At 37.0% G+C, this 22,250-nt stretch overlaps 1 protein-coding gene across 1 annotated transcript in view; it reads left to right on the forward strand.

Annotated features, from left to right (window-relative positions):
* LOC131034409 (actin-related protein 9) overlaps positions 1–20,055 on the forward strand; it is a 217,233-nt gene extending 197,178 nt beyond the window's left edge. Inside the window, exon 20 of the mRNA XM_057965876.2 lies at positions 19,724–20,055. Within this exon, the coding sequence (XP_057821859.2) occupies positions 19,724–19,867 (144 nt within the window). The 3' untranslated portion in view covers positions 19,868–20,055. The remainder of the gene's footprint in view (positions 1–19,723) is intronic.
* The last annotated feature ends 2,195 nt before the right edge of the window (positions 20,056–22,250 follow it).

Consider the following 22,250-nt stretch of genomic DNA (forward strand, 5'->3'; position numbering starts at 1 on the left):
TGCTTCCATATAGTCCAATTGTTGTTGATCACCATATTGCATAGTGCTACTCTAACTTTCACAAGTCGTCTTAAGACGATTGTGTTTGATGCAAAACGGGTCTCAACAACCTATAACACAAATTAATGCCAAAATGATTAAAAAATAAAGCCAAACTTTAAAGAAGAATACACAATATAGCTTACACAATGATATTATGAACATTGAAATTAAAAAAATCAGAAAATGTAATTTCACTTACCTTCAATAGCTCCAAATTCGAAACGGATCTAAAAATCCCTTGAGACATGGTGGTTTGTGATGAACATCTGGATGTCCTCTGCCTTTGCATCCATTTTATTTTAGTCCCAATCCTTTGTAGCATAAGATTGAGTGAATGGACCGCACAAGGTGTCGAAAAGATGTGACCATATCATTCCTCAACCAACAAACTAGCAGCTCTACAATTTCTTGCATTGTGCGGTATGACTTGGACAACATTGTAGGGTCCCACCGACTCAATGACGAAGATGAGAATTTTTGCAATAAATTGGCCATCTTTTACTTGGCCGTCACAATCGATAGCTTTCAAAAACATTGCTCCTTTAGGGGACACCACTATGACATTGATCAAGGGACGATTTTTAGCATCTTTCAACCCATCTAAAACAATTGTTACACCTGTCTGTTGTGACCATTTCACACATCGCCCCATTTAAATGGGGACCCCCTCTTTTTGCTTGTTTTTGCTCGCCTTTCGCTCTGCTTTTTTAGGGTTTTGGTAGTTTGTCAGTTGTCTGGATTTAGGGTCAAGCCTTAGGGTTTCTGTTTTGTCGTTTTCAGGCCAAAGTCCAGTCAGTCTTGAGAGCTTTTTTTTTGAGCTTCCTTTCGTAGGATGCAATTTTGAATAAAGTGAATTCGCCAGAGGCTAAGTGAGTTGGTCTATTTTCAATTGGAATTTTGAATGAAGAGTCTAAATTTTGTATAAGTGTGAATGATGAAATTGCGAATTTTGTCCAATTGAGCGATTTTGACCAAATTTTGAAAATTTTGATATTTGATCCCGGGCATTGGAAATGACTTGTTTTTACCTTGTGAAGTGATCAAAATCCCGAAATCATGATATTTTGGCCTGTAGGAGCAAAATCGCTCCTGTCCCTCAGTGAAGGACCGGAGCTCGTTTTCAAAAATCTTACTGTCCCTGCAGGATCAAGATGATTATTCGAGTGGAAGTAGTAAAGGGAGGCATGATCTTTCCGTTGAATATAATTTGAAGAATTTCATGAGCACGGAAATGCCCCAGGAGTGAAAATCGCTCCTGTCCCTCAGTGGAGGACCGGAGCTCAAAACCAAACATTGCCTTGTCCTTGCAGGATTTAAACAACTTGACGATTTGAAGAGATCAAAGGAGATATGTTTTATCAATTGAATATAATTTGAAGTGCCTTCGTGAAGGGAAATGGACCAAAATGCCAAAATCGCTCCTGTCCCTCAGTCAGGGACTAGGGCGAAATTCAATGTAGCTCCCGTCCCTCTCCCAGGGACCAGAGCGAAATTCCTCATGAGGCATGTTTCGAGCAAAAGGCAAGCAAGTTTTGGGTTTGAGGCAAGAAAGGAAGGTGAAATGAACCCGTTGAATACATATTGAAGATTGCAAGACACCTAATGAACTCCAAATTGGCCTAGGCGCTCCTGTCCCTCAGTCAGGGACCAGAGCGATTTTTGCCTTAGGTTAATTTCTCGCCAAGTTTGAATGAATTCCAAGCCATAGATGAATGAAGGGATGCACAACAAGATCGTTGAAGATAAATTTTGGGGTTGGCAAAGTGTAATTGAGCTTGCACATGAAAATTCGCTCCTGTCCCTCAGCCAGGGACCAGGGCGAAATGATGATTAATTTGCCTTTCTTCAAAGTTTAAGATCACTCCAAGTCAAGAAGTAAGGTGGCAGGGACGTTTTGAAGCGTCTTAACGAAGAACGAAGTTATGAAGATCGCCAAAGATAAAGGATTTGCACTAAAATGCCTAAATTCGCTCCTGTCCCTCAGGCAGGGACCAAAGCGAAATTTTCAAATGAGGCCAAATTTAAGTTGCCATTCACATTTTAAATGTTTGAAAGGGAGTAAAAGACATTGTTTTGCACTTTAAAGACAATTGCAAGTTAATATGATGAAGATTTTTGCACTAAAAGCCCAAGTTCGCTCCTGTCCTTCAGTCAAGGACCAGGGCGAAATTCAGTGTAGCTCCCGTCCCCCTCCCAGGGACCAGAGCGAAATCTTCATGAAGGCCTAAGTTTTGAAGGTTTATCAAGTTTCAAGTGGCCAAAAGAGATCAAAGGACCTCATTCTTCATAGTGAAAGTGATTGCAAGTTGGCAAGAACAAGGATGAGCCCAGGATGCCCAAATTCGCTCCTGTCCCTCAGTCAGGGACCAGGGTGATATTTACCATATTGGCCAATTCCTTCAAAAATCATGCCAAGTCAAGGTTATGCGCGGTTGCAAAGTATCAAAGGTATCTTAAGAAGATGATATGCAAAGAAATCTAACGTCAAAAGGTGATCAATTGAGCTAAGGAGATTATATCGCTCCTGTCCTTCAGTCAAGGACCAGGGCGATTTTCACAAGATCATTCATTTTCCTTCAAAATCATGACAAGGCAAGGATACATAAGATCAAGGATATCGTTTGGAAGGCAATGAACGAGGAACAAAGGTTACAAAACGACAAATTTAGGCTAAGATACAAGGATCGCTCCTGTCCCTCACCAAGGGACCAGGGCAAAATCCATCTAAACATCTAAAATGCCTTGTTAAAAACGAATAGAACAAGCATGGAATGAAAAGATACCATCATTACTTGCCATATAATGAAGATTGGTGGTTAAAGAAGCAAGATCAAGGAGAAAACACCAAGATCGCTCCTATCCCTCACCAAGGGACCAGGGCGATATCACCCCAGGAGGCATTCATTTACAAAATCAAGTCACTCAAGTTCGAAGTTCCTTGTAAACATGCCACTTTCAACATGGAGATGATGGTTTCAAACGTCGAAGGCACAAGAATCAAGATCAAAATGGTAATTCGCTCCTGTCCCTCAGTCAGGGACCAGGGCGATAATGGTTTGCATCTTTCCCTCCTCCAATTTTGGTGCTAAACATTTTTTTGAATTTTTATTAAATGCTAAAAATCGATAAGTTTGAAAATTCAATTAAGTAGCATTTAAAAATTGCGCTAAAACATTAATTAATTAATTTTTTGCCTTTTAAAAATCGAGTTTATTAATTAAAAAACGATGGCATTTAATTAATTAATTATTATTTTATATAATAAAAAAATGGCGCTTGGATATATTTTACAAAGTCGGCCTTGTTTTTTATTTAAAATTTGTTTTTAATTGCTATATTATAAAAGTCGGCCTAGAGGTAAATGAGAGGTGAGCGCTTATAAAAGGAGGGTGAAAATTTTCATTTTCACATTATCATTTTATCATCTTTCATATGCGATTTTGGAGAAGTGCGATTGGTATTCAAGTGGAGCGAATTTCCATTCCAAGGAAATAGTTCGAAGTATCATTGAAAGGGAGTGCGAACCTTAGTTTCAAATGGAGCAAACTTGCCAAGGACATTAAAAGATCACGTCAAAGGCATCCCAAAGGTGGCGAAGTTGATAGCTTGAGAGAGATCACGTTGAAGTCACCAAATTTCGATTGTTGCCTAGGCGAATTTTCTTTTTTTTGCATTTTAGAGTTAACTCTCAAGCGAGGTATGGCGATGTGGTCCCTTGTTTTAAATTTTGAATTTTGATCGTCATAGCTTCAAATTTTGAATTTTGAATTTTATTCCAGTAGCTCAATCGTTTTTAGGAAATGATAACTCAAAGACTTATCATGAAGTTTCCTAAAATTAATCTTTAATCTAATCTATGTTATGCATTGCAAAATCTAGTTCTTATTATGAAATGTTGTGTAGGTATGGCGACCCCGAAGGCGGGAGCATCCACCAGTCGTCCTGCTCTCATGAAGGAAGATCAAAAGACCGAAGAAGTGGAGACCAAGATCGTGTCTAAATGGAGCAACATTGGAGATACCAACTTGGGCAACTTCAGTACAAAGAAATTTCGAGAGGTCCCTTACATTGGCAAGCCATCACCTGTCGCCCGGAGGATAATTGAAAGTGGCATCATTAAGGCAGCCAGCTTCCCTCCAGCAGTACAGTGTCATGAGTTGATGATCGAGTGTGCTCGTCATTATGATCCTCAATCCAGAACGATCGTGTCCAAGGAAGGAAACACTTTAGCTTATCTTTCAGAGGAAGCTATAAGTGAGGCTTTCCATCTTCCAGAGCACAGAGATATGATTTACAAGAGCATAGAAGGAGCCAGGTCCATGTACGAAGATGATCCAGATGCTTGCCTAAGCATCATTAACAAGAACTGGTTACTCAAGAGTCGTCCTTGCCTGAGCAAGGTACCGAACACACCACACAGGATTGATTTCCAGGAGGAGTATAGAGATTTGATTACAATGCTCAACCGAGTCACAGGTGCACCTCAAGCTTTTTACTTTGAAAAATGGATGTTCTACTTCATCCAGGTGATAGTTCAGGGTAAAGGAACAATTCATTGGGCTAGAATGATTAGCCATTGCTTGGACGTACAGTTGAGGAGACTCAAAGCTACCAAGTCCTTCCACATGAGTTCATACGTCATCTATGCCTTGATCAGGAGCTTCGAGTACGCAGGACTACCTCACAGAGGAGTGATTGGAAGAGGACCCGGCGAGGTCAGAGTTTGTGATTCCTATGTTCACTTGCATCATCCGCCAGGAAGCAACTACAAGTTAGTTAATGATACCTTCACTATGAACATCACAAGGACGTTGCAAGGCGGGATTCACAACAGATTATCTCAGGATGCACAGGAACTAGTAAAGAGGTACGGTGCTTGGTTTATCCAATTTTCGAAGTTTACTTATATCAGAGTTCATGGATGTCCTTCACCTCCATACATGTTGCCGAGATATCCGACAGACAGAATAGTGTTACTTGAGGTAACAAGACAGTTGGCAGCTTATGCGAAAGCATTCAGACACAGACATGGAAATGGAGTTCCAGTACCTATCGTATTGGGCAATTCAGTTGAGGTATGTCCTAATGCTTTAGCCATGGATGACATAGAGAAGGAGTTAGCTTTGTATTCTTTTTCATTCTTTGCTTTGAGGGAAAGCTTTGATCCACATGGATATATAGAGGAGACAGTCGGTAGAAAGTTTAAGCATGAGTTTTAGATTGAAGATTTTATGATGAATCTCTTAGACGATCTTGAAGTGAAAAGAAAGATGCATTCTAGATTGCCTTTGGATTTCATCAGGAAATGCAAGATTTACAGAGTGGACGACCAAGCTCAGGACAGTGGCAGACATCTCCAGTCATCCTATGATCGAGAAAGCAAATCAATAAGGTTAGATTGGAATGAGCCCGAGGTCGCGGATCTAGATGCTTTGATGGCTCCAGTCTTGTCTTGTACTCGCAGATGGGTTGATGTGCAGCATCAGAAGTTGAGAGAGCAAGGCATAGCTATGACTTTCACTTTGGAAGAGAAACCAGCCGAGGGTGGAGCTAGTGTAAGCGAAGGTAATCCTAATCCCAGAAATGCAAATGAAGGCAACCTTCGAAGTGCAAGTGAAGGCGATCTCCATCCAAGAGGCTCGAAGAGGAAAGAGAGAATCTTCCAAGAAGAAACAAGAGGCCAGCCGAGATCGTTCATCCGGTACATCTTCTCGACAAGAGAAAAGGACACTTGAAGTGGAAGAGTCTATGGAGTCGATGGTTCAGAATGATAAAGAAGGACAGGTACCTCAAGGGTCACCAAGTGGATCTCTCCAAGATTATGAGTTACATGAAGACAAGAATAATGACGAAGTAACATCTCCTCACAAAGAAGAAGAAATATTGCATAAGGAAATACAGGTCAAAGAGACAAGATCAGCCATCCCAGATTGGTTGAAGGAAAGATTAACGAAGGTGATTGTGATCGAGGACGAAGACAATGTGATTGATTTAGAGAGCCTTGTTGGACATTCCGAGGAAGTGACAGAGAAGAGAAAGGCTACCAAGATGTCCAAGATGATTAGAGATGAGACTGGATCCAGAAAATTACAGATAGCTACACCGGCAGTAGACAAGTACGAAGGTGAGATCCTAGCAGAGGAATATGATATAGAGACATTTGAGCTAGGTCCATCCACAGCCGAGCAGACATTAGATGATGCCACAGATTCCTTTGAGGCATTGAAGGACAAGCTTAGGGAAGAAATGGAGAAGAATAGGAAGCTTCAGAGAGAGGTCGGTGCATGGAGAACATATTTCAGCCATCTCAATCAGCCTTTAGGACGTCAGGATCCAGCAAGATCACCCATACAGGCACTTCCCCTTCAATCAATTGGTGAGGCGGAGAGATTCAGGAGTATGGTCCAGCGTATGAGTACTTGGATGGACAAATCTCATACAGTTGCTGTAGAATTTACAACAAGGATGATGAAGACTATTCATAGAGCTATTCAGGTTCTTGAGATTATCCATAACTTGATGATAACAGTGGCCGCTTTTGCTCATACCAAGGATGTTATCATTCCTGTCTTGAAAGTAATTAGACAAACATAGAGGAAGGTCTTAGCACAGGAAAAGATTATGGATGGAGGACCTCACAGTTTACTTCAGTGGTCAACCTTACTCCAGATGAAGGAAGTTCTCTTTGAGGACATCAGTACTAGATGCAGTCATGTTGAGGAGGTGATCAACCCGATCCAGGACAGAGTGTTTGAGGTACTACGTACCATTCTTGGCAAGAGGATCGAAGTTGAGACAGATGTGGATTTGCAGGAATTGGAGGATAGGATTAAGGTCATCTTTTGCAAGGACGCCAATATCACAGATGAGCAACAGGACTAGATGTTTGCTACCATGCTCCTGATTGAAAAGACTAAGGAACTTGAACTTACATGGGACGCAGCTCTTCTAGATGCATTTGATCAGGTCATCCACTTGGAAAAAAGAATGAAGAATCTTCCCGAGATTCCAATTGCTGAGATCGAGGGAATCGTATCAAGATTCATTGCATATGCTAAAAAGGAGCATTGGAAAGGGAATAAGATTCTAGATGAGAGGTTGTTATAGATGACATGGCACCTTAATTGTCATTGGTCTATGTCTCCTAGATTTTCGTGCCAAATTTAATAATTGGCTATGCATTTAATGTTGTGCAATAAAAGGGGAACTTTTGTAATAAAACCCTAATTAGGGTTTAGGTGTCATGATCTTGACCATTGATCTGCTTTTCGATCTGGACCATTCATTGTAATTGAGGATGCTATTTATACCCTCATTTCATTTCATTTTAGAAGTTAGATGTGAGAAGAAGATTAGATTATTGATGTATTAGAGAGATTAGAGTTTAGAAGCAATTTACTTTTGTAGCAAGATTGAGTTTTGAGGAAAGAATTCAAACAATTGTTGTACATGATGACTTTGGAATCAATGAAATATTGAAGTTATGGTGTTTTGTTGCAATTCTCTTGGTTATCTTCATGGTTGTTCATTTTTCTTGAAACATTCTCAATCAAAGTAGTGTGTTAATTCGAAGGACAAAGTGTTGGACTTGATCTTTGGTAGGATTCGCTTTCCAAACCACTAGCTTCTTGCTGATTGTAGGAACGCCTTGCGTGGTCAACTGGAGAATACTTGAATCACTTAACCTTCAATCATTGTTGTATCTTGGATATGTACCTTCGTGGCAGTGTCTTTGATCTCTGATGTATTGAAAAATCATTTGTTACCTTAGAAGATCGCATCAATTTCAATTGAGTTGTTACTTTATGGCAATGTTGAAATTGGTTGAATCTCACCAAGTATAGTCCACATCAAGTTATTCTTAGGGTTAGACTAGATTAGACCTCTTGCAACCCTATCCTTTTGTTATTTTTTTGGAAAGCTTGTTTAGTTTAGCAAAATCTTCGGCAACGTAAGGCCCCTTGAGGACACAGCAAATCACAACGACCACTGGTGCTTATCCACACGTAGAGACCCTACTTACAAGAACATTGGAGTCATCCTAACTGATCCTTCTTGCGAAATCTTCAGCAGTTAGCGACTTTATTCAAGAGAGGATAAGATGCCTTTGGGTATTTTATTCTGTGTATGATTGTGTATAAAATACACGTCAACACTGTCTCAACCCATGAATCCCTTGTGGGTTTCAATGCATCTTCAACCCTCTTCACCTCTTTGTCCAATAATGTTCCACGTACCTTCTCATAATGTAGGCCCTTATATCCTCTTGGAGCTTCATTAATACTTTTTATCATTTGCTTCCAATATGGGGAGCAAACATCATTAAAAGCCAACCCATTTGCACAAATGCACCTTTCTACATCTTGGTCAGCAATGTCTCTACTCTCATTTTGAAATGCGGTTTCTTAAGGCCCCTTTGTTCTTTTGTGTGTCAAGGGTGGTTCACTTTCAGGTTCATTTGTGGAAAAGAAGGGGTGGTCTTCTACTACAACATCGGGATTAGATGGGGCTTTTATTCCCCTTGTTTTCTTTGGTGCGGTTTGATTCAATCTACGAGCTTCTCTCTTTTGCCTCCTCATGCTCTCTAATATATTTCATCACTATCTCATCTGGTATAGGTTTACCATCTTTTCCAGGGCATTTTTTGATGCCTCTTCTTTTTACTCCATAGAAATGGCCTACCATCCAATAATATGAACTATCATGTTCAATACCACATCCTTGGCATCTCCAATAGAATCCCCCACCTCCTGGAAGTGGTTGTAAATTTCAACATACTTCCATAAGGGAGAATTTGGATCATTTCTTTGTTTTGTAGTTGTTTGTTCATTGCCAATGGAGGAAGAGGTAGATGCCATTCTAGTTCCTATGGCAAGAAATAACATAAACATATTCAGAAAACAAAAACAAAATAATGAAAAAAATTAATGTTTCATGTTTGACAATTTGTGAAACAAAAATAGTTGGAAAAAAATGTTAAAAAACCTGCCTCTTGTAGCCAATGGGAGCTTGCAAATGTATGGAAATGATGCTGCAACACTTGTTGAAGCTTCAAAAATCAGTCTTCAACTCCTATTTGATCTTGGAAGCCAAACTTTGTTCACCCTTTCTTGCAAGTCTAGTGGTCAGTTTTCAAAGGTGGATGATTCCAGGCGCCCTACTTTTGCTTGTATTCTAGTGGATGTCAACATCTTTATGGGGATGTGATTTGATGATTAGGAATAGGTCTTGGACTCGACCTGTTGGTTATGAGGGTCTTCTCTTTAATTGTTGTCAGTAGTTCTTGATTGGTCACCTAGCTACAAATTGTTCTCTCATTGTAAGGGCATTGCTACTTAGTGTAGGTGTGCTAATGAAGATCACTTGCACTATTAAGTATTAACACTCTTAATTATCCGTCGGATGACTCCTCTTAGGGTATGACGAGTCCTTAGCTTCTGGTGAAGCTTTGACATGCCCTGCAAACCCAATTGGGGAACCTCCTGCTTCGATCTCATAACTTGATTTGTTGTTAGCTTTGGATTCTCCGCTTGCTTCCTCTTGTTTTGGAAGTCTTGAGGATAATGTGTCTTGAACTATTATAAGAAGAAGAAAGGTCTTCCTATTTTGTTTTCCAAAATTCATGCTTGAGTGTTAGGTGAGAGGCCAACTCGTTCTAGGTCTAGGGTTTTTTTGGTGAGGGTCCCTACTCTCTCTTTTGTTTGTTTGTAGTTGTTCTTGGCAACTTGCCTACAATTTTTCCCCTTTCCTTTGGTTGTGTTATTTCATTGTTGTTTTTGGCATGTTTGGGGTTGTTTTGCCTTGCCTTTTGGCAACCTTTATATACAACTAAGACCCTTGATTCCAATTTTTTTTCTTCATAATTTGGTTTGTAGAAAGATTTAGACCCTTTCAAAATCCTTCTTTACCTTTATAAAAAACAATCCCAATAGCAACTCCATTAAGGTCGTCCCTAGAAATTAAAATGGTAAAATGATCTTGAACAATGGACACGAAAGACTTCATAAATAACAAATTACAAAACAATGTTTCTAGAACAAAAACAATAGTGAATCGATCTAAACTAAGAAACATAGAAAGTTACTAAATAACATATATGATAATTAAATATACAAATAATTAGTTTAATACCCTCCCTTAATGGTCATTTTACTAACTACACCAAGTTGTCCCCTAAATTTTATGAACTTGCTTGGGCTCAGAGACTTGGTTAGAATATTTGTTGTCTAGTTGTCAGTTGGAACATACTACAAGATCCTCTTTCCATCTTCAACAAGCTACAAGATGAAATGCCAATGAAGCTATCCATGTTTTGTTGGCTTGTAGAAGACTAGATTCTTGGCCCATTTTAACACCCCTTGATTGCCACAAAACAAGGGTGAAGGCCCTGCTTGAGACATTTTCATGTCAGAAAGCATCCTTCATAGCCATACTGTCTCACATTTTGACACTATGTGTTGTTCGAGGAAAGAGCTATTGTCAACTACTTCTCACAAGTCGATGTGATTGCACCCACACCAAGATTGAAGATGTACACAAAAGTAGACTTATTGTCATCAACAAAACATGCCCAATCTGAGGCTATAAAACCAATCAGCAGAGGATTTTTGCTTGTGTTGTATAAAATGCAAAAGTCAGGTGTCCCTTTCACATATTGCAGCACACGCTTTGTTGCGACCCAATGTTCTTCTTTATAGGTTGTCATGAAACGAGATATGTAGCGCACGTCATAACTAAGATCAGATCTAATGGTAGTAAGATAAATGAGGCTGCCAACTAGTTGCCTAAATGTTGACTCATTCACAACAGGTGAATCTGATTTGGTCAATAGTTTTAATCCTTTCTCCAAAGGTGTAGATGAAGGTTTGCAATCTATCATCTTGAACTTATCCAACAAAATCTTGGCATACTTCGATGGAGAAATGAATATGCTACTACTTGTTTGTCAAACCTCTACACCAAAACAATAATGTAGATGTTCCAAATCTATCATATCAAATGGCTGACAGAAATTGAGTTTAATTTGTTAAGGCAATTGTGCTCCACCACTAGTGATGATGATATCATCCACATAGATGACAAGAAAAATTATGTCATTACCAACATTCTTGACATACAAGTTGGGATCCAAAGGACTTCTCTAAAAGCCCTGCGCAACCAAATATTGATGTACCATGATTTGGGGGCTTGCTTCAAGCGATAAGGAGCCCTTACTAGTTTGCATAGCTGGAGCCACTTCTAACAAATCACCCATTGAGGAAGGCACTTTCCACATCCATTTGATGGACTTTCCAGCCAAATTGTGTTGCAATGGCTAGAACCAGTCAGACGTTGCTCATCTTTGTTGTAGGAGCAAAGGTTTCGTCGTAGTCAGCACCTTCTTTCTAGGAGAAGCCTTTAGCCACCAATTTGAGCTTTGTATTTATCAAGTGTTTCATCAGCTTTGTATTTCACTTTATAGACCCATTTGTTGCCAATGGGTTTCTTTCCTAGTGGAAGATCTGACAGAACCCAAGTGTTATTCTTTAGAAGACTATGATGTTTAGCTTCCATAGCCTTTACCTATTCAAGTTCACTTTTGCCTCTAAAAAAGTTTGGGGCTCATAAACACTCTAAATGTCGGCCATAAAAGCAAAATGATTTTGTTCTTCTTGCTCTTGCCTCTAGAAGATCTACCCTCAACAAGCTCATCATCTCGAACATCACCAAAAAGCTTTTCCCACCACTTACATTGAAGAGTATAACCATCTACTTTCAAATCAAGAGTATCAACCTGAGTTGGGTTGCCTAGAATAAAATCTATTGGATGTTGATACAGGTTATCCTAAGGGAACTTTGGTGGTACAATGTCATGCCTAGCATATTCCACAAGATTAGGATCAAAATTATCAAAAATAGAAGTCTAACACCTATATCTTTTGTTTGCAGAGGTTAATTTTCATGATGGTGGATGAGAGAAGAGAGTGGGAAGGGACCACCTTCTTCATCAAAAAACACATCTCTACTAAATGTGAGACAATCAATGTCCACATCAATCAGTTGATAGGCCTTATCATCGTCTCTATAGCTTGCAAGCATCAACTTCTAACTTTTGGAATCTAGTTTGGTACACTTTGCATCTAGAATCCAAACATATGTTTTCAAACCAAAAACCTTGAGGTCGTTGATTTTTGGTTTCCTCCCAGACCAAGCTTCCTTGAAAGTCATCTTCATAATGGCCTGTGTGGGAGACCAATTGAGAGGGTATACTGCATTATACACTACCTCAACCCAAAACTTCTTAGGCACATTCTTATCTTCTAGCATATAGTGAACCATTTCTGTTATGATTTGATTCCTCCGCTCAACAACACCATTCTACTGAAGGGTATAGGGTGTGGTAAGTTGACACTTGATACTGTGTTTAGCACGGAAGATCCTGAATTCAATGGTACATAATCCACCCCCGTTATCTGGCATAAGAGTTATGATTTGATGTCCTAACTCTTTTTCAACTAATGCTTTAAACTTCTGAAATTCATTAAACACGTGATTTTGCTTTGTAGAAAAAATCATCGACAAACAGAATTAAATATCTGGCACCAGTGATCAATGTCATATTCATTGCTCCACAAACATCTGCAAGAACTAGTTGAAAGACCTTGCATGCTCTCCAAGCTTGTCCATCAGAGAATGGAGTTCGATGTTGCTTCCCTTCTTGGCAAGTTCTACACACACTATGTGTTTGTTGTTGAATCTCAAGTAAGCTTTCTACCAAATTTTCTTGAGCCAACTATGAGAGATATGATAAGTTGAGATGCCTATATTGTTGATGCCAAAGAATGTTGATGGATTAACTCTTCGCAGCCATTACGATCTCCTGAGACTCTCCAATATCAACTAGCCTATCCAATCCATGATCTTAGAGGCCAACTGCAATTGGTTTCTTGGACTCCTTATCAACAATGTGGCAGTTGTGTGCAGTGAAGACGACATCCAACTTTAGATAGTGTCGCATAATTTGACTAAGAGAAAGCAGATTGAGCTCTCTGCCCAAAACGTAGTATACGTTGAGAAATATGAGATTTCTCCCACCATATTTGATTTGAACGTTGCCCTTATTGACAATTGTATACTTTTCACCTCCTCCAATGATCACATAATCAAAGCAAGCCTTGTACTCCATGAGCCAATCTTTTATGTGTGTGAAATGCTAAGAAGCTCGAGAAACAATATACCATGCAAATGATTTGACATGGTTTGTTGGTCTTTTGGCCATAAATGCATAAAAGACAGACTCTTGCTTGTATGCTTTGCAACATGCATCTTCTATTGAGACTCTTGGCTAGATTTCTCATTAGCCAATCGTTTTCTACATTGTTTCTTTGTATGGCCAAGCTTACCATAATAATGACATGTGATAACCTTCTTGGAGTGGTCTTCAAATTTTCTCTTGTCCTCTTAGCTGAAAGGACTTGCCCTTGGCCTTTATCTTTGGCTTTGACAATAAATACTTGTTCTGCAGTGGGTGATTCGTTGCTACTCCCAAACTGTTGTTTCCATCTATCCTGCTGCAGAAGCTTGTTGCATAGGTTAGGAAACTTCATGTCAACATTGGTGGACATAATGTTGAGTGTTTCGATGAAGTGTTCGTAGGATTGTGGTAAGCTTTTCAACATGACAACCACCATATCCTCTAGTTGATTGTGAATATCCTTAATCTTCGTAAGAGGCTCTTGCAAAGACATCTTTCCATCCATCACGATTGAAAACAACATATTCTTTAGAAAGAATGCTCTGCCCTTGTTTGGCGTTTAACTAAGATTTTTCGTATGTATCCAAATATCCGTAGTTGTCTTGCTAGACAGCACTTGTGGAAGCATGTCGTCAATGACTAATAACTTAATTAGCATAACCACTTCCCAATTGCACTCATCATACTTATGGTATTTTCCTACTGCGGAAGGATGGACAGTTTTACTGAGGACAATCTCGTCTAGGCATCAGTATTAAAAAATGGTGAGGATGCGCTATTTCCATGTGTTGTATTTTTTGTTGTTAAAGCATTGATTGTCTTCCAACATTATGTTAGTCAATGACGCAATCCCTCCCACTTTCCAATACATGAAAAATAAGGTAAATACCATCAACGAATTTCGAAAAAAATTTGATATTCCTCTTGGCACAAATCTGGAGGCACCAATTTGAAGCCCATACATGCAGCACAATTTTTTTTTTGAAAAAATCATTTAAAAAATAGAAACCCTAGCCACGCGACACGAAACAGAAATCCATAAAAAAATCTGTCTGAAATTTGAAGTCGGGCAAAAAACATGCAAAATGGCACATCGTGCAAAAAGCCAAAGCGGTTGCGGAAGGACCCGAGTCACTGAAAATAACCTTCACATATGTAGAAACATTAGAAACAAACATAATTGTGATTTACAAAAAATAACCCGTGATTTCAAACCAAAAAAAAAATCATCTGCAATTTCCATAAAAAAACAACACGATTTGAAGAAAAATCTGTAGAGAGAAGGAATGTTGTGTGGGCACGTGGTTCTGAACAAAAGATTTGTGACACGATTATCAGAAGCCCGCGTTTTTGAAATCCGTCGGAAGAACGATATCTAGTGAGTGTTAATTGCAGGTTACAAGGAAACTGAATGCCATTGATAAGTTGAGGGTTATTCTCCATTGAATATTTAAATGACGGTCACTATTTATAAGCCATTGTCAGATTAGCCTCTAATGCGATGCTTAGATAATGAATGCAGAATTGTTTTTAGGAAAATTTTGTAATAAAAATTAGAGGATTATTGTGAGACGTTAACTCGTTGCATATCAACAATTAATTTTCATAGTGCAGTGCCTTCAAACAATAGGAAAATGCCTACGTATTAAGTAAAAATCAATTGATTTCAATTAGTGTGCCGTCTCAGTTATAAAGATGTCATGGTAACTCCAATTATCATTACAATAGAATGAATGTCTACATTGACATTGCAAAAAACCCAAATGTCATCCAAGAATTAATGGCTGCTATATGCATAGATTAATCTTGTCAATGTTTGAGAACTTTAAAATATTGTGCAAGCTTTTTATGCCAATTTTTTTTCCTTATATTGGAATAGATCAAAAGGCAAAAGTAGTTACTATTTAAATATGTTAGTTGTTTGATTTGATGTATCCACTATTAATGAGATTTGAAGAAATTTTGAAGTTGTGTAAGTTTTAAATATAATGTTTAAGCTAGTTAATTGTGTATATGTTAAGTAGTTACTATTTAAATATATTAGTTGTTTGATTTGATGTATCCACTATTAATGAGATTTGAAGAAATTTTAAAGTTGTGTAAATTTTAAATATAATGTTTAAGCTAGTTAATTGTGTATATGTTTTATTAATTGTTGATATAATTTAAGAATAAGGTTTTAAATATAGTAAAATCAGTATATAATTGATGTCTTAATAGTTGATATTGAAGAGCACACAGTTATACTAAGAGGGGGCGGGGGGGTGAATCAGTATAATGAAACTTTTTGCCAATTCAATATTTTATATGATAGAATCAATCACTGAAAAATAGTTATGCACATGAACACAATAATTTTGAGTGGAAATCCAATGCGAAAGAAAGCCACTAAAATGATATATTATATATATATAATTCTTCTTTTACAATTGTTTGTGAGCACCAACCCACTGTAAGCACCAACCCCCTAATTTTTGTTTTGTGAGCACCAACCCATTGGAAGCACCAACTCCCCAAATTTTTGTTTTGTGAGCACCAACCCACTGGAAGCACCAACTCCCCAAATTTTGTTTTGTGAGCACCAACCCACTCTATAAAAATCTGATTATATTTTGCACAATACCCCTACACACAACACTTTCTCTTCAGATATATTCTTTTATTTTATTCTTCACATTCCACACATTACACTCACATAACACAAAATATATCTAAAAACTCTCCTCCTAACTGAACTTCTATCTGAAGTATAATTTCAGAATTATATGCACCACACACCATATACTCCACAACACCCCGCAAATCTGAATATATATTCCTTACGTACTCATACCATCTATACTCCTACCCCACTTCACCCACAATTGTTTCTCTTTATATATTCTTATGCGTCTATGTGAAGCGAGACATCCTTTTGAATGGTTGTGTCTATTGTCAACAACCTTTAACACTTAATTTTTCTTTTCATTGATCTAAAGTATTACCATTCAATAATCTAACATGTATATATATCTCCTTCTTACCCTTACGTGAAAGAGTTATATCTCTTCATTTTACTCATCCTTGAAGAGGTATGTCTTTTTGATAAGGTTTATTCATAACCATCGGTTATGTTTAGTTTGACATTATATTATCATTGTTTGTGATTATAAATCACCAAACTGTATGATACGATTATATGATCAAACTATATTATATCACCAAACTAAATTACCAAAATATATTATAGATCATCGATTACATTATCCTTCAATATGATACGATTATCATTTGCAGTCTGTATATCGTATTCTTCACATCCAATATTCATATCGGATTCCTCACGTCAATATATATATCCCTATCTCCAATATGCATCCCTCACGGAGAGACCACCTATCATTTCTCCTTAACATATGTACTGACGCTGTTTTAAGAATCATTCCTTTTTCTTCATAAAGTCACTGTTATTAAACCGATTCTCACGATGAAGACATAAGGACTGTCAACTGTTGCATTGCTGATTAGTCATCTAAAACTGATTGCTTGCCATCTGTTGATTACTGTCTTTGTCTTAAGCATATAAATCACCAACCTTTGTCTTTCTTATTGTTTTGTTGTATGATTGTTGTATCAATCACTTTGTTCTAAGCACTTCCTTTCACGTTGCTTTGTAATCAAATCATATTAACTGTTTGCAGCACCTTATTATATCAGTCATTGTATTGATGATTAAATCAATGCTTAACCTCCAATTTTCTTCATCGTTGTTCTCATTAATAATGATGATTGCTTATCATTTCAATCGCCGTATTCACTATTCTACAGATTGTTGCACTATGATTCTCTGACAATTTAGATAGTCGCTGTACTCCTCATAATGTATATGGTTCAGATATTATATACGGCTATTTTTGGTTTTGTTGGGTTCAATTCACAATTCAAGGAAATGTCATTAGAATATCGTGCATATGCTCAGTATTTTTGACATTGTTTATATTTGCTGATGATAAGATATTCTGGAAATGTATTATTAATATTCTGGACCCGTCCTTTTTTTACATCAATGACAATACTTTCATCAGATATATAATTGTTATTTGATTATGAGAAGTTGTTTCACATTTTAGTTTACAAGTAAAGATGCCACTAAATATATTCGAATTGGACTTATGAAATATATTTATTTCATATATGATATGCTAGGTAATATTACATTACTATGAATCAAGATCTAATATTGATGTCTTAATACTAACATAATCATGACTTAACATTGAATTTGATGGATCCAAAAAGCAACATATCTTTTTCTCTTGGAACAAATTTGAATGCTTCTGCACCATCTCCGACTCTTGCCTTTGTGTCGATTGCACATCCTTTTGCATGTGTGTCTATTGCACCTTTATTTGGCTCTAGGCTCTTTGCTATGGATGTTAATGTGCCCTTGGTGAGGTCTAGTTGTCGGTTCTTGAGGTTTTCCAGGTAGGCCCCCTTGGTGGTGTTTATGGACCAATTGCTTATGAAAGCAATTTGTGTTCACCTAGTAGACCTACTCTTGGGTCTTTTGGTGTTGTATGTGTTGGGGTCCACCCCTCTCCCCCCTCCAAAAGCCTCTCTCTACAGCTGATGGATGTGTTAGATCAATTGTTGCCCTTCCTCCCAAGGGGAAATCTCGTCCTCTTCCTTATGTCAAGACCTCCCTTGTGGTTTGTGGTCATGCTGTGGTGGAAAATGTGAATTTCTAATGATGTTGAGGATTGGTATGTCGTTTTGTTGGTCATGGGCCTTTTCTCTCAAATCTTCATCGATGGGTGACAAATTCTTAGAAGCCCTTATTTGTTGGTAGCGTTGAGCTTTCCCCTTGTGCTAAGGGATTTTTAATCGTTTCTTTTGTTTCTTTTGTTGACTGTGATTTGGTGTTGAGCAAGCTATGGGTTTGGGGTATTTACTCTCATGATGAAACCCTAAACAACCTCTTTTAACCATCTTATTGAACCACTCAGTATGGTTTGTCTTCCTAATCTCCCATTCAATTTTGGGAGGATCCTTGTTTTAAGGCCATTGATAACTTTATTGGTAGGTTCTTGAAGGATGATGATATCACTACTTTCATGGTTCTTTTTGCATTTGCACGCATTTTGATCAATATTGATGTCTCTATACCTCTTTCTGAAGATGTGGTTCTCATGGTTGGGATAGGTCATCTTCTCGATCGCTAGATTATCAAGGTCTCCCCTTTTGATTGTCATTGCTTCTCTACTAGCCACTTGGCCACAAATTGTTCTCTTTCACGCCATAAAGGCACTGCCACTTGGTGGAAGGACACTAGTGGTGATCACTTGATTGTCTTGACTTTCGATTCTTCCTCTGATGAATCTTTCATAGGTTGATGATGACTCATCCTAGGATGATGATTTTCCTCAGTGTTGGTGCGGCCTCAAGCCTTGTGGATCCTACTTTGCCTCTTGCTATTAGTGTGGCCCCCTCTTGCCCCATGGACCCTACTCATGTTGCTCTTGTTCTACACCAACCTTTGATGGTCGATGTTTCACCCGGTCAATATTTTGCTCTTTTTGCTAATAGTCTCACTAAGGTGTTGTTGATGGAGGAGGTATTGTTCTTCCTCTTCATTAAACTCTCCTTGTGTTGGGGGTGAAATTTATTCCCACCCTTGTTTTATTGCTTTTATAATTAAAAACATTATATCATATGTGCATTGTTATATAATTTAAAGTATGTTATCTATTTCACAAAGTTGATATTATCTAAATACCATCAAGAAATGAATGAAATTATAGTAAAGTATTTAAATAAATACAAATTAAAAAACTACCACCTCTTTGTAGTAACAATTTTTATTAGAAAAATGTTATTATAAATTATTACCATGTTCTATGTTTGCATTAGATTGTATATTTTATTAATAGCGTATCAAATTCTACAATATGTCAAATGAAACTATTTGTTTTGAAAGTTTAACATTTTGCTCGTTTGAATTAACAATTAAAAAACAATGGCAAAGATGATCATACATTTTATTTAATTAAATAAAAATTAATACAACTACCAATTTTTCACAATAATAATTGTTATTAAAAAAATATTCTTATAATTTATTGTCGTATTCTAGATTTGTTATAATTATATATTTCTTTAATAGTATATATACTGAACTGAACAATATATCAAACTAAAAAAATTATTTCGAATATTCAACATTTTATTAAATTTACAATATTAAAAAAACAGTGAAGAAGACCTTGATGCACTTTATTATAAAATATGTCAGTGTAAGAAATCAAAATTTGCTCCCTAACATAAGAGGAGCAATTTTTATGATTATTTTGTAACTCTTGTTCACAATCTCAGTCCAAACTCCTTTTGCATTATGCTCTCCTTTGTTTTAACCTTTCCCTTTTTTAAGTTAACTTTCTTCTATCCATTGTTAACTTTCTTTTATGACAGGTTCTTGGAATTTTGGATTTTGGTCGAGATGCATGGATTCAGCGAGAACATTGGGTGCGTGGTGGAATTCATATAGGGAGTGGTCAAAAGTACAGAGATTCATTCTTATTTCAAACACAAACCTCATGGTATATAAATAATTAGATAGGAATCAAATATTAAATGCCTAGAAATGTAAAGTTTCATATTCTTTATAAATTTACTTGTACGCTAAAGTTCATTTGCCCTGAATTTTTAAAAATTAACTATCTTGTAATGTCAATATTGTGGCTCTCATTAATTTGGGGACGAGCACTTGAGCCTTTTAATACTTATTTTTGTTTACATTGACATTATAGTTATCCTCTTGAATTTTGAATTGAAATGTTGACAATAGACCTTTCTAAAATTGTTTATTATTTTTCATTAAATGATTGTCATTTATTAAGCTTGTAAGAAATATAAAAATATTATGTTCTTTACTGATTTGATATTTTGAATTAATTAACAGTGATGAAGGGTTTTTTGAGTTATTTTGAATAATTGAAACTATTTTTCATCTATTATGAATTAGATTGCACATGCCTATACTACTCAAAGCTTGCATACATATCACGTAGGAACTTTATCATGAGGAATGTTTTCTTCCGAATTAAAGATTTTAAAGATTTTGTGGTCTTCTATTAAATCAAAGCTTAAATTTAAAAATAATACTTATCCCTTCTTAGTATCAAGTAGGAAATTTATCATGAGGAAACTTTTCTTTAGAATTGAGTTTTTTTAATTTGTATAAGGGATTATATGGTCTCCTATTAAATCAAAGTCTAATTTAAAAATAATACTCATCCCTACTTAGTAGGGTAACCATTTCAAGTTATAAAATTGGAAGGGAAATCAATAGAACAATTTTAAATATCCCAACCATATTTTTTTAGCATGTCAACTAATGTTTTCAGTTAAGGGACATTTAAAAAAAATATTGTGATCAAATTAGTAGGAGTTTTTATTTTATTTTTTAACTGGATTATATATAATAATGTAGAAAAGTTTTCATCTAAATGTTTTTAAAGCTTACAACCAAGCTCATGCTATATAATCTAAACAAGATTTAATCAAATGAAATACATTTGTAGTTTTAATTTTAAAAATTTAATTATTGCTATAATAAGAGAAAATTAAATAAAAATCTATTTAAATTTTTGTTTTCATACTAAACTAAGTGAAAGAGGGTGAGAGCTAGATTATAAAATATTGATTTACAAAAATGTAGAATCCATAATTTAATAAACTCAATTCATAATTGTAAATGAAAGGAGAAAAGAACCTAGCATCAAAAGATGAAACTTATTACGAGGGTTTCCGCTACAAAGGTGGAACTGGACAACGATGGTCGTTTAGGAGGAACTCGAGTCATGACCGGAAAGACAGTTATCGCCATCAGTCGTTGCAAAGTTTTTGGTCATGGAAGGCTCTAGGGAATACAAAGTATTGGAACAAAGTGGGAGAAGACAGACCCAAAACTCCACGGATGCAAAAGGCAGGTTTTTATCGGGGCTATCGAGACTTTGGCTTTGGTCCAAAAGTGGACTTCAGAATGGTGTAGGAGAAGTTCTAGCGACCGAAGCTCTCCATAGAAGCAGCTAAGGTCCTAGAGGTAAACCCTAATGCTGAAGTTAGTAGAGTAATGTCTGTAGAGCTTTCAACCGATGCATGAAAGGATTCACTTGGTTTTCTGTCTAATAAAGCCCTTTTCGTCAAATGGGGAGGATTATGGCCGACTTTTCCAAATTTAGGAATTGGTGTGACAAAAATTGGGGGGAGGGCATGGACCTCAGAACGCTGGGAAATGGTTGTTATCAAGTAGTCTGCCCGACAACACAAGATAGAGACTGGATACTAGAGAATGGGTCGTTTTTTCTTGAAGGAAAAGGATTATATATCTCAGTATGGAAACCAAATTTTAACCAGTGTGAAGCCCTAGTTGGAAAAGCCCTCATCTGGATTAAACTATCAAGCCTTCAACAGGAGTATTAGGATACGAAGACGCTAAAACAAATAGGTGATCATATGGGTGAATATGTAATGTCTGAAGAATTTGTCGACCCCTCTGATTTTAGCCTAGTCTCTAGGCTATGCATCAACTGGCAACCAATCCACAACCTTCCTGACACACTAGAGATTAAAACAGGGATGGGGATATGGAAACAAAAAGTGATGCTGGAGGAAGATATGGAGTCATGTGCATAATGTGCCATCAAAATCCATCCAATGGGCTTTTGCCAAAAAGAAAGTAAAGGCAAAGATGTGATGCAACACCATCTAGAGAAGGAGATAATCAGAATGTCAGAAGGCTATCATGGAGAATGCCTATGGAATGAAAAAGATTGGGAGATTCAATCTCACAAAATACATAAGAGATTTTACAGAGATACTCCAGATGGACAAATATGATTTGCAAAAGAATGTCATTGATGAGTCTTTTGTTTCAGAGGCACACTCCTTTGAATTCTATAATAGAGAAACCGAGCTTAAGAATTCAAAAGCATAT

Source organism: Cryptomeria japonica, chromosome 8 (genome assembly GCF_030272615.1).
Source record: "Cryptomeria japonica chromosome 8, Sugi_1.0, whole genome shotgun sequence".
NCBI classification, from domain to species: domain Eukaryota; kingdom Viridiplantae; phylum Streptophyta; class Pinopsida; order Cupressales; family Cupressaceae; genus Cryptomeria; species Cryptomeria japonica.